This window comes from Rhinichthys klamathensis, unplaced genomic scaffold (genome assembly GCF_029890125.1).
Source record: "Rhinichthys klamathensis goyatoka isolate OS25496 unplaced genomic scaffold, OSU_Roscu_1.1 h1tg000095l_1, whole genome shotgun sequence".
Classification (NCBI taxonomy): domain Eukaryota; kingdom Metazoa; phylum Chordata; class Actinopteri; order Cypriniformes; family Leuciscidae; genus Rhinichthys; species Rhinichthys klamathensis.
In genome coordinates, this window is record NW_026606634.1 from 2,190,232 (window position 1) to 2,204,058 (window position 13,827).

Genomic DNA, 13,827 nt, shown 5'->3' on the forward strand with positions numbered 1-13,827 from the left:
TCACTCACTTACTAACTCACTCACTCACTCACTCACACTCACTCACACACTCACTCAATCACTCAGACACTGACTCACACACTCACTCACTCACTAACTCACTCACTCACTCACACTCACTCACACACTCACTCAATCACTCAGACACTGACTCACTCACTCACTCACTCACTCACTCACTCACTCACTCACAAACTGACTCACTCCCTCACACTCACTCACTCACTCACTCACTCAATCACTCAATCACTGACTCACTCACTCACTCACTCACTCACTCACTCACTCACTCAATCACTCAGACACTGACTCACTCACTCACTCACTTACTAACTCACTCACAAACTGACTCACTCACTCACACACTCACAAACTGACTCACACTCACTCACTCTCTCACTCACTCACTCACTCACTCAGACACTCACTAATTCACTCACTCACTCAGACACTGACTCACTCACTAACTCACTCACACACACACACACACACACACACACTGACTCACTCACTAACTCACACACACACACACACACACACACACACACACTGACTCACTCACTAACTCACACACACACAATCACTCACTGACTTACTGACTCACTCACACACACACACACACAATCACTGACTCACTGACTCACTCACTCACTCACTCACTCACTCACTCACTCACACACACACACTCACACCCTCACTCACACCCACACTCACTCACACACTCCCTCACTCACACACACACACAAACACACACACACACAAACACACACACACACTCACTCACTCACACACTCCCTCACTCACTCACTAGATGTTAGTACTTTCATCTGTGCTTGAAAAGCAACAGCCAACCACGGATCAAAAAAATCAACACAAAGTGAATATCAAAAGTTCTGAACATGTTAGTATCTATTGGAGGAAAGATCATCTTACTCTTGCGCCGTCTTTCCCAGGAGCTCCTTCGGGTCCTTTCTCACCATTATCACCCTGTGACACACACACAGTCATATCTTATAACTCATATCTATTACAGCACCTTTATTCCAAATGTTTTAAATTATCTTTGAAACCATTCCTTACTATCTACCATTAACTACATAAACCAATAACCGTTTTCTACACACACACACACACACACACACACACACCAATCTATGTGCAGAAGAACTTTACTAATCAAGACGTTCTCACAGAGAGCGGATATGAATACATCTCAGAGATGTTTAGATGTTGCACTCACTCTGTCCCCCTTTGGTCCAGGAATCCCAGAGGTCCCTCTCTCTCCAGGCATCCCCTGTAATCCCGGAGGCCCCTGAGCTCCAGGAGTTCCTGCGGGACCGACGCCACCCTGCAGACGAGCACAACATCACACACACACACAGTTAGAACCACACAGTGAAAGCTGCAGTACTGCACAGAAACCAGTCAGGAGTTTTTTTTTTTTTTTATCTGTTTATTAAACTTTTACAATAATACCAGGATACAGATACAGGAGAATAGTGAAAAAATATTTTAAAGAGAGATTTATAAATTTATAAATAAAAAAATCTCAATACATAGTGTAACACAAAGTATATCAAGCATAATGTCTCAAGTATAGAATTGGATCGTTTAGAAATTTTGACCAGATATCAAGTGTATGCACATCATTGACACATATATGCACATATACACATATACTCCTGAGCAGGTTTAAGCCACAATCATTGTGACATTGTAATGCTTCGGTTGACACACTTTCAAGAAGAAATCATGAGTTTTTGATGGTAGTTTCTGTCTGATTGATCCGCTTACCTTGGGTCCGTCGGTTCCTGGAGTTCCTGGTAAACCTCGAGGCCCCTGGAGGCCCTGTGGCCCCGCACCTCCTCTCTCTCCTGGGAAACCACGCTCACCCTGAGCAGGACAAGGGAACTTTAACACACGGAATGCAAGGTACTTACAAAGCAAAGAGAAAGCGAGGGTTTGAGACTCACTCGGGGTCCAGTGCCCCCTGCGGCTCCGGCCTCTCCTGGAACACCCTGAATGAGCAAAGACACACACACGCGGCTTTATTACACATCTATGTGTGGCCAACAAAATAACAAGTAAGTTTCCTCGTGGGATTCAGGAACTCTTACCTGATCACCGGGTTTCCCACCTTCACCAGGGGGACCGGGGGGTCCGGGCAGACCCTGTGAACATCACAAACATACAAATATAACAATGTCCAAACATGTTATTAAGATAAATGGTCCCGTTTTATATTAAGTGTTTTTAACTACTATTTACATTTCAATTAATGTTATTAATTTATTTGGATAGTCCACTTAAGACATTCAACAAACTTTAAGTAACTACATGTCAACTAACTCTCATTCATTTTCAACTACATGTCAAGTAACTCTTTAAGGTTCGAGTTCGTAGAATAATTTTACGTACTTGTAAAGTTACTTATAGTCAGTGCATGTCTGTTGAGGAGCATCAAAATAAAGTGTTAGCAGATCTTAAGCAGACAGTCTACTAATACTCTAATGACTGCTAGTTACTTATAGTTAGTAGAATGGGTAACACCTTATTTTAGTGTCCTTGTTACATGTTGCATGTAGTAATAACTATAAATTATGCATTATTACATGTTAACCCTACAACAAACCTAATCCTAACCCCAATCCTGTAGTAAATACGTGTAGTTAATTAATATTACTCAGTACTTTAATGTATAATTACACTGTAACAAGGACACCTTCAAATAAAGTGTAACCGTAGAATGTCTAAAGTGGACTATCGAAATAAAGTGTAACTTAAATTATTTTTTTGAGATAATGCACTTATTGTGTACATACATTTTTACATTGTACTTATATTTAAAAAAAAACACCTGCATGTATTTACAGATGTAATTAATTTCTGTAATTACATTTATTTTATATAACTACCCTGTTGACCCTTCCCTTACACATTAACCCACTCTTACCAGCAAACCTGTCCTGACCTTACCCGTGTCCAGCTCAGTAGCAGCACAAGAGCTTTCAATAACACAATAAGTACATTACACCTAATAATTATTACTTTTTGATGTAAGTGTGACCAAATAAATTGTTCATTATTTTATTATTAAAATAAATCTTCAAGTAGCACTGCACAACTAGCTGTAGAGCTACAGATCTAAGAATATAAAACATGTTCTTTAAAACCTCCATTAATAACATAACAGTATTTTCCATAAAAAATAACTAAATAACGCAATTAGTTACTTTTTTAGTGAGTAATGCAATCTTGTAACACATTATTTTAAAAGTAACATTCCCCAACACTGACTTCTTTTATGATAAATTAACTCGATAAGTTGGTATAAATGTATAGACAACTCATGATTTCGTTTGATCAAGTACATGATCATTCTGGGGTTCAAATTGCTATTAAAATCATGTACCATCAACTGAAATATGCAGATCAATATCAACAGTCACCCAGCCGGATGGGAATTATCTTCACAAACACAGTTCTTTTCAACACACAGTATCATTATTTCTGTCTTACAATAATTCAGATTATCACAGAAGTACTGAGATAAAAGTTTATAGTTTTTAAAGATTTAAACACTGATGTCTACGGTATAGATCAAAATAGAGTAAATCACCTTTTGAAAGTAACTTGACACTTCAAATAATGATTGTTACATCTTTACACCAGTAGGTGGCGACAATTGACTGTTATTAATGTATTTGTCATTGAATCATTCACTCAAGAGATTCGTTTAAAAACGGTGATTCATCCAGTGATGTAACAAGTGAAGTCTTTATGAGTGAGTCATTGAATCATTCACTCAAGAGATTCGTTTAAAAACGCTGATTCATCCAATAATGAAACAAGAGAAGTCGTTATGAGTGAGTCATTAGATCATTAATTCAAACCTTTTTTTTTTTTTAAGAAGAGAATTGAGATCTCTATTATAAACAAAAAAATCGTGATGTTCAGTTCATCCAGAATCGTGCAGCTCTACTATAAAGCACGGCGACAGTGGTCATTTGTCCACTGATCTGCAGCGTTCACACACTCACCTGGAAGCCCGATGGTCCTGGCTGCCCCTGCTCTCCTCTCTCTCCTGCAGGACCCTGTGAACATCACATCATCTCAGAGCTCATTCTGCTTAACCTTGCATTAGCACGAGACGTGGACACACACAGAGACACACTCACAGCAGGTCCCGGGGGTCCGGCAGCGCCCGTCTCTCCATCTTTTCCAGGCAGACCCTGCAGAGGACAAGACATCCGTCACTACATCGCTGTACGATGTGAAGCTGAGGTGTGAAAGGGTGCGTCGTATTTCCTCACAAACACTTCTAGTTTCTAAAGGACAGCTTTAGGCAGTTTTACACCTGCTTTTTCAAAACTCTTCATTGCTTTTGTACAAAATGTACTCAATGACTATATCTCAGCAAGCAATAGCCGTCATTTCTCTGTCTAGGTTAACTATAGACCCGATATAGTCCGGCTGTAAGTAACACACTTCTAGCCAAAATAACCTAGAATTTGGTTACATGTCGTTTTTTGCCAGAATAACTTGCGAGATGTTTGATATTCCATAATGTAAGCAAAGTCAACAGTGATTACAAGCTGTTTAGTTTCATTTCTTTGTTGTCTAATTGTTGACTAGTCTATTCTTGGTCGATGGTTTAGACGTCTATTAAATGTTCACTGACAGCCCAAATTTTACCTTGTTTTAGCCAGACGTCAGGCTGTGTTTGGACGGCTATTACATTAATTGCTTGCTGAATGCTGGAATCTTTTAAATTACATGAATTATTTTCTCACTTTGACACAAACACCAGCAAAACTCTGAACCTACAGGACAATTTTCATGTTTACATGCTCGTTTCAAAACATAACATAATACAATAATGAATAAGACCGGAATTTGCTACATTACTACAGTAATACCATAATGAAATATATTCTGGATCTTAAAATGAAACACTATCAACACAATTAGATGTCCAGTAGCTGAACACACACATCAGTTTCATAACTATCTAAAAGGGGAACAATTTAGGAATAATTTTGTACTGTAATGTAAACATGGACCATGTAACAAACTGGTGAATTATAAACAGGGGAGAGTGTCATTCTTGTTTTGTAAAGAAGAAAACTTGTAGCCTATAAAGTGTTGTTGGTGTTTTTTTATGTCGTTGTCGGGTGAAACCTTTGCTAGTGTTCTGGAAGATCGAGTTGATTTGAGACATGAATGAAGTGTTTTGGTAGTTTAAGTGCATTTTCAATGTGAAATGAACTGCTTTTGAGAAATGGGTCCTAGTGATTGTAAAACGCTGTAACAGCTGTGTGTGTTCAGCTACATCCAATTTTTTTGCTAGCATTCCAGATTCAGGATATATTTCAGTATTTACTGTATGTATGCAATGTAGAAAATTGCTGTCTTATTCATTTTTGTACTATGTTAGGTTTTGAACTTATAGTTTCAACAGTTTTGAAAAGAGCATGTCCAGTAGGATCATAGTTTTGCTGATGTTTGTGTGAGAAAAATGTAATTTGAAGGAAGTCACTGAATACATTTTGTGCTAGTCTTGTGAAGATTCAAGTAAGATTTCACTCTACATGGTCCATCATGTGCACACGACCATACGACTTTGAAATAACAGCGTGTTTTCTTGATAATATCACACTTACTATTTTTCCCTTCGTAAATTACCATTTACCCAAATCTATGTTTAGTGATGTTGCCTGAAATATATATGAGAGCCACCGAAATGCATCCAAATGTCCATTTCTTCTTAAAACACATGACCGTTTTAGCTCTGCGAGAGGGAAATTGCTAAGAAACGCTGCCAAGAGAGCTCAGCACTGCTAATGAGAAGGACCAACGCTCAGTCGGCCTGAAGATCAGTCAAGCTGCTCTGTTTAGCAGTGGAGATGTGTTGAGGAAAACTTACACGCAAACCCGGAGCCCCAGCGAGTCCCTTCTCTCCGGCCTTCCCAGCTTCACCCTGCAGCGAGAGAGAGATGCCTGATATACACTGCATTATGCTTTAAGATGAATTAAGATTCAGAGCACTATATGTTTAGTGCAATAATTAATATAAAAAAAGACCAGTAATGTACACATTCGAGCTGCCGTAATGCACACAGAACAAACAGACGTGTATTGATAAGAGTGTTGATGTTTACATTGCCACCCTTGGGTCCAGGGAATCCCATCACTCCCGGCTGGCCACGCACACCCTGAGGCCCCGGGGGTCCCGGCCGCCCGTCTTCACCCGCAGCGCCCTACATCCCCGGCACAACCATACCGTTAATCAGGATCCAAACACATCTTTAATTCCTGAACACCCTCAAAACCCCCAAAGGTCAAATATTGCAATTTATAAGGTTCTATAACTTTTTTTTTTTTAGTCTATCCTTATATTTTATTTATTTATTTATTTGTATATCTTTACATTTAATCTTTTTTTCTTTTTTTTTGTCTATCCTTATATTTTATTTATTTATTTATTTGTTTGTATGTTTGCATATCTTTATATTTTATTTATTTATTTATTTGTCTATCCTTATATATATATATTTTTTTTTTTTTTGTCTATTCTTATATATATATATATATATATATTTTTTTTTTTTTTTTTTTTTTTTTGGGACAGTGCACATTAATATACAATTTCTACTCGTGTCAGTAGCACCTCATTGCAGTACACGAGATCCAGGGGGCGGAGTTGGATCCAGATCTAAGGGGTGGAGATGGGTAGGATTAGGGGTGGGGTTAGGGATCAGGGGGTGGAGATGGGTAGGATTAGGAGTGGGGTTAGGGATCAGGGGGCGGAGATGGGTAGGATTAGGGGTGGGGCTAGAGATCAGGGGGCGGAGATGGGCAGGATTAGGGGTGGGGTTAGGGATCAGGGGGCGGAGATGGGTAGGATTAGGGGTGGGGTTAGGGATCAGGGGGCGGAGATGGGTAGGATTAGGGGTGGGGCTAGAGATCAGGGGGCGGAGATGGGCAGGATTAGGGGTGGGGTTAGGGATCAGGGGGCGGAGATGGGTAGGATTAGGGGTGGGGTTAGGGATCAGGGGGTGGAGATGGGTAGGATTAGGGATCAGGGGGCGGAGATGGGTAGGATTAGGGGTGGGGCTAGAGATCAGGGGGCGGAGATGGGCAGGATTAGGGGTGGGGTTAGGGATCAGGGGGTGGAGATGGGTAGGATTAGGGGTGGGGTTAGGGATCAGGGGGCGGAGATGGGTAGGATTAGGGGTGGGGTTAGGGATCGGGGCGGAGATGGGTAGGATTAGGGGTGGGGTTAGGGATCAGGGGGCGGAGATGGGTAGGATTAGGGGTGGGGCTGGAGATCAGGGGGCGGAGATGGGCAGGATTAGGGGTGGGTTTAGGGATCAGGGGGCGGAGATGGGTAGGATTAGGGGTGGGGTTAGGGATCAGGGGGTGGAGATGGGTAGGATTAGGGGTGGGGTTAGGGATCAGGGGGCGGAGATGGGTAGGATTAGGGGTGGGGCTAGAGATCAGGGGGCAGAGATGGGCAGGATTAGGGGTGGGGTTAGGGATCAGAGGGTGGAGATGGGTAGGATTAGGGGTGGGGTTAGGGATCAGGGGGCGGAGATGGGTAGGATTAGGGGTGGGGTTAGGGATCAGGGGGTGGAGATGGGCAGGATTAGGGGTGGAGTTAGGGATCAGGGGGCGGAGATGGGTAGGATTAGGGGTGGGGTTAGGGATCAGGGGGCGGAGGGTTAGGGTCAGATGGTAGATCCAACTCCTCCCCCTGGATTTCGTGTTCTGCAGTGAGGACCATCTCACTCGTGTAGAGACTGTAAATGAGCCAGATTAAAGCATAAATGCTCATTTTCATCTGTAGTCCCGAGGCAGGAACACAACAACACAAAAGTATAATATGACAATATACAGTATCAGTCAAGAAACACATTGACACGCATTCAGACAAATTACATTACATCAATAAAATTAGTCAAAATGAGGACATAACTGGGAACTTTTAAGAAACTGTTTATGATGCTTTTTAAATGTGCAGTAAGTGGGACTTTCTCTAATGTTTGTAGGGAGGCTGTTCCTCTGATAGACAACAGTTTGTTTTCTGTGTGGGATCTCGAGGGCTCCTCTGAATGAGGCTCTCGTGCAAAAACCTCTGCCAGTCCTTGGTTTAATGTAGAAAGTGGACGTGGGGGCAAGTCCATGAAAAACTTTATAAATTAAACAGCCATTTTTAAAATGACTACATTTTTCAAAATTGAGCATATTGTATTTCTCCAAAATATTACACTGATGGAATGACAGTGGCTTTTGATCAAATATTTTTATAGATTTGTTTGTCTCCAGTGAGTGACCAGGTTGTGATGCTGTGTCTATGTGTGAAAATATCATTGAATGTAGGAACATTTTAGCAGAAGTAATTGTCAATGGTGGTCTGATTTGTTTAAAGTTATGTAGATTGAATTTGTTTTGAATATTGTTGTTTGTCGATATGTGTATTTTGTATAATTTCTGTATGTATTCCTGCAATTAAAAAAAATACAATTTTAGTACAAAAAGGTTCCAAACACATTACCACAGCTCAGCTTTTAGCATGTGTGTGTTTGTCTTTAAAAATTATAGTTGTGTTCCAGGTGAAATACTATGCACTTATAGTATTTATGTACTTAACATAAATTAAGTACATAAATACTTTATTTACTTAATAAATAATTAAGTTATGTACTTTACATAACTTAACATAACGTAACAGTGTGGTGTATATGAATCTCATAAGGTTATTTTTGATGTTTGATATTCCATCATGTTTGATATTCCATCATGTAAGTAAAGTCAACAGTGATTACAAGCCGTTTAGTTTCATTTTTTTCACTCATTTCATTTCTTTGTTGTCTAATTGATGACTAGTCTATTCTTGGGTGATGGTTTAGACGTCTATTAAATGTTCACTGACAGCCCAAATTTTGCCTTGTTTTAGCCAGACGTCAGGCTGTGTTTGGACGGCTATTAGACGTCTTTTAAACACAAAATTGCTTGCTGGGGAGAGAGCAGGAGTTCGCTAGAGAAATTAACTCTAGAGAGAATCATTTCGTATATGCACTATATTAGCCGATTCATTATATTTACTTATCCTGTTAGTAATGTCTTGATTATTTAATGCATGTTTAAATAAATTTGTCATGAAAACAGGTTATGACAGCCACTGCGTAAATTATTATCTTTCAAAAATGAATTGGAGTAGAAAATTTACTTTATAATTAGATTTAGAAGTTAATACAAAACCTGCCTTATGTGCAATTTAAAGAACTTTTTTTTATTTGAGTGAAAAATACTGAACCCGTACCGAACCGTGACGTCAATACCGAGGTACGAACCGAACCGTTATGTTTGTGTACCGTTACACCCCTATTATATACAGTATATAAAGAGTTATTTTAATCCAATGTTGTTTGTGTAAATACATATCTGTTATATTTATATACACTGTTTTTCATGTTCTTTTTTATACATTAGATCAGTACCCTTATCATTTGAGTACAATTTAGCATAGTGTTAGGATTCGATATCTAAAGAGCAATATTAATTGATTTTCTTCACTAAATAATCTCTATGTGATTGAAAGGTTCACTATTAATCATAAGGGGCTTTTGCACCGAAGGAACCTTTTCATAGTTCCTATAACTATTGGCAGAAGTGCCAGCTTTGCGGCGTGTTCGCACCGCAGGACCAGGGAACGATTTTAGTTCTAGCAACTCGTTTTGGAGGAACTAAATTAGCTCCTTCAGAGTCAGGTCTAAACCAGTACTATAGGAACTACCAGTGACATTAGTGGACGCTGATTGGTCGAACGCACGCGAAACACCATAAAAAGCTGTGTACACACACAGATTATAGCCTATATTTACTCCACGAACATGGAAAACAGTGATAGATGGACCTTTAAACCTTTACAGTAAAGAGAAAACGCGACTTTGAAGGGACCAAGAGAAACATGATTATGTATTTCCGCTCAGCTAGCGACATTGAGCATTGACCACACAGCAAACGCTAATGCTTTTTCACATACTGTAGTTCCTATACCTAAGTTAGGCTATATATATAAGGCTATATAGTCAAAATATTGGCTGTCTACTCACAGATGGACCGACTTTGCCCTGTGGACCGGCATCACCCGGACGTCCCGTCAGACCCTGTGAAACGAGAATGGCCGTGATTATGACAAACATGTATAACCAGTATCAGATCTGTTGGCAGAGGAGACCGGTGGACTGATGTACCCGTGCACCAGGCAGACCCGGTTCTCCAGGCCGTCCAGGGTCTCCGCTGGCTCCCTTGGGCCCCGATACGCCCGCAGATCCACGCTCACCCGGAGCGCCCTGCAACACACACGCATAATGACAGAAACTGAATACATGCTGCAATCAAGTAAAACCTGATATGATTTTCATAACCATTTGCTAAGTCATAGTTTGGCTTCCAATGTAATAGTGCAATCTTTACGGACGGACACAGAGCTATATATGCTGCAACATTCCCAAAGAACAATATTAGACACATTTTGACTTTAGTCACTAGGGCTGACCCCTAACAGTCGACAAAACGATAGTCGACGAGAAGTTCGACATTTTAATTAGTCAGTTAGTCGCAGAAAAAATGAAGTGGTGAAGTCACGCAGTCCATGACGGACAGATCGTTAAAGTCCCCCAGTAGTCAATCATTTTATCCCTTAAAACTCATCCTTGATCCCCAAAATGACATATTTAAACGTTTTTTTTTCCTTGAAAATTTCCACTGGTTGACGATCACACGTTGATCTGATTGGTTACAAGGTAGTTTGTGACGACAGGAACTCCAGCGATTTCAAACCGTGTTTTTGAGACTGTCTTTGGTTCACTGCAGTTTTAAGCAGAAAATACTCAGCAATGGTGTTTATGAATGTGTATTTATGAATTTACACATGGTTTGTCTTAAAGCATATTTAAAACACCACATAGACATATAAACAACATTAAAAGCTGGATTTTCAAAACAGGGGGACTTTAAGAGATCTGGTTCATGTGGTAATTATGTTCCGTTAGATAAGTAATCTAGATAAATGTGCGCTTTTATTAGGCACATATCCAAGTGTTTGTTTGAAAGCTAAACTAGTATGACGTTTAACTTCACGTGCATTTCTCTCTATAGGCGCATCCACTATACTGTGAGATGAGAGTCATGTTTGCAGAAAACACTAGGTTATTAATAACCCTAGTGAAAAATAAATACACTAAAATATATTAGAAATACATTTATTTTATGCAAAGTATACAACAAATACTTATACATATTTATGTACTCAATTGCAACACCTTGCAATTGTACTTTTGGTATACTAAACTGGTATACTTAAAGTCTGCTAAATTGGAACAACTAATTTTGTACTTCATGTATATGAAATAGTTATCCAGAAATAGTGCTGAGGTCCAACTAAAGATATTATGAACTATATTTGATTGTGCTGAAGTGAAACAATTGCAAGTAAACTTTAGGTACACTTTAAATATCTTGCATTTAAATTATACAGTGATCATACTATCCTTACTAATAGTGATATTAAACACATTTTAGGCTTGATATTAATAAATGTGCATTGTGTAATAAAGAAGTACTCCAAATAAAGTTTAATTATAATATTTATATCATTAAGCCTCAAGCAATTTGTCAAAAATATGTTAATAGATTTCTAGTATTCTTAGTATTTTAAATACATTTTGGCATAGGTTTTTTTCACTAGGGAAATTATTAAAATGCCCAGACAGTCTCCTTTCTGATTTTCCTAAAACATTCATAATCAAAACTTTTGTGTGCGCTTTATGCGTACAATTGAGCCCTTAATTTGTATTTTCAAGGTTCATTGTTATGGTTGAGTATTTCTCTGTAATGTGGAACACTGACTAGTCGACTAACGGCTTAAATGAACGACTATGACTTTGTTCATTTGGCTTTGTTCATCACATCCAGCATAAAATTATAGTAAGGGCTTATTGTTTTTTGCATTCTGAGCATGGCGTCTCACCTTTGGACCAGCCAGACCATCTTGTCCAGGAAAACCTCGATTCCCAGGAGTACCCTGCAGAAAACATGCTATCATTGTTGAATGTTATTTACAGAATGCAGTGCAATGCTTCATCATAGAAACACAATGCACGTATGGGTCACGTGTTAAATGTTATAAACGACTCAAGAGGAGCAGATGAAGTAAAGATCAGATATGAGGCAACAGCGTCTCACTCTCTCTCCATGCGGGCCGACGGGTCCAGCGGCACCAGGCTCTCCTCTGGGTCCTCGCTTACCTTCCTCTCCGGCAGGGCCGATGGACCCTTGCAGACCAGCGCTCCCCTGAACACACCAGGCTTTATTTAAAACATTCATTTTCACTTGACGTACTGTAAAACACTCATACATACACTGCATCTGAAAGAAGGTTTAAATACTAAAAACTGACTTCTCACATGTGTTGTTGCTTGCATCTATGTATAGCAGCTACAAAATCAATATTTAAATACATTTTAAAATGTAAAAAAGTATTATTTTAATGCAACATTGTTTCATGTAAACATCCTGGCAACACTTTACTTAAAGTTTTTATATATAATGCATTATAAAAGTATTTTAATGCGTTTATTATGCCTTGTAATGCACATTATAATGCATTGTATGCTTATTTATTAACTGCTACACCTTTAGAATATATAATGCATTAAAACACTGCAAAATAACTTCAGATATAACAAGGAATCTGCAAATATTATAATACATTTGAACTTTGGCTACTATTATTTATGAAAAGATATAATGCATTATAATGTACATTAGGAATACCTTTATAAGGCATCATCCATACATAAAGGCTTTGAGTAAAGTGTTACTGACATTTTTATGTTTACAGTCCAGTAGTGCAATACAGTGCTGCAGATAATGAAGTTATTTATAATGTTATATGACTTCTAGTGTGAATGTAAGGACTTACAATTTCTCCTTTAGGACCAGCCTCACCCTTGAACCCTGCGAGACCCGAATCCCCCTGAAGACAAACACACATCAGGGTCAGATCTATCACTGCAGACCATGAAGCTCGTGATCTGAACATTATCAGATGAGACCAGAAGATCCGTTGAATGAGGATCACTGGTGGGATTGAAGGGTCTAGGCGTGGGTGATGTGACCATAATCTTAACTTCATTACAATATATATATTTATATACACACATATCAGCCAGCACTTGAAGGGTCCCATGTTTGTTTGAATAAAACAGATCTGTGAAATGTCTTGACAATAATTCATATCTCATGCAGTGAGTTTCGATATAATGTACATTATTTAAAGAGGACCTATCATGCATTTGTTCATGTTGATCTTTCTTTAGTGTGTAACATTGCTGTTTGAGCATTAAGAAGCTCTGCAAAGGTACAAACTAAAGGTGCAAAGGTTATTTTCTATATCAATGTCAGTGTTTCTGAACTTCCTGGAACGTCTTGAGTTTCTTCCGGGAACGAACACGCCACAATATTCCTCATTATAATAATTCATACGCAGAATAAAGGGGCGGGGCCTGGTTGAGTTAGTTAGTTGTGTGTTGAAACTGGTGGTTATGGTAAGGGGCGGGACATTTCCCAAACACACTTGAAGCGCTCGACCAATCACAACACACTGCTCCAGCCGACCAATCAGAGCACAGTGTGCTTTTCAGCAGAAGGAGGGGCTTCATAGAGACAGGAAGTAAACAGAGCGTTACTGACAGACTGGGAAGAGAGGAGCCGCAACAATGGAGAATATGGGGAAAATAATCAACATTCAAGCAGGAA

The 13,827-nt window shown here is 39.3% G+C and overlaps 1 protein-coding gene across 2 annotated transcripts in view; it reads right to left on the reverse strand.

Moving 5' to 3' along the window:
* The window catches only part of col2a1b (collagen, type II, alpha 1b), a 63,402-nt gene that overhangs the window by 19,280 nt on the left and 30,295 nt on the right, over positions 1-13,827 (reverse strand). For both annotated transcript variants that reach the window (XM_056252534.1, XM_056252533.1), the window contains 14 exons: positions 12,992-13,045; positions 12,253-12,360; positions 12,038-12,091; positions 10,260-10,358; positions 10,119-10,172; positions 6,162-6,260; positions 5,927-5,980; positions 4,179-4,232; positions 4,041-4,094; positions 2,118-2,171; positions 1,974-2,018; positions 1,795-1,893; positions 1,241-1,348; positions 934-987 (listed from right to left, as the gene is read on the reverse strand). In XM_056252534.1, the coding sequence (XP_056108509.1) occupies positions 934-987; positions 1,241-1,348; positions 1,795-1,893; positions 1,974-2,018; positions 2,118-2,171; positions 4,041-4,094; positions 4,179-4,232; positions 5,927-5,980; positions 6,162-6,260; positions 10,119-10,172; positions 10,260-10,358; positions 12,038-12,091; positions 12,253-12,360; positions 12,992-13,045 (990 nt within the window). The remainder of the gene's footprint in view (positions 1-933; positions 988-1,240; positions 1,349-1,794; positions 1,894-1,973; positions 2,019-2,117; positions 2,172-4,040; positions 4,095-4,178; positions 4,233-5,926; positions 5,981-6,161; positions 6,261-10,118; positions 10,173-10,259; positions 10,359-12,037; positions 12,092-12,252; positions 12,361-12,991; positions 13,046-13,827) is intronic.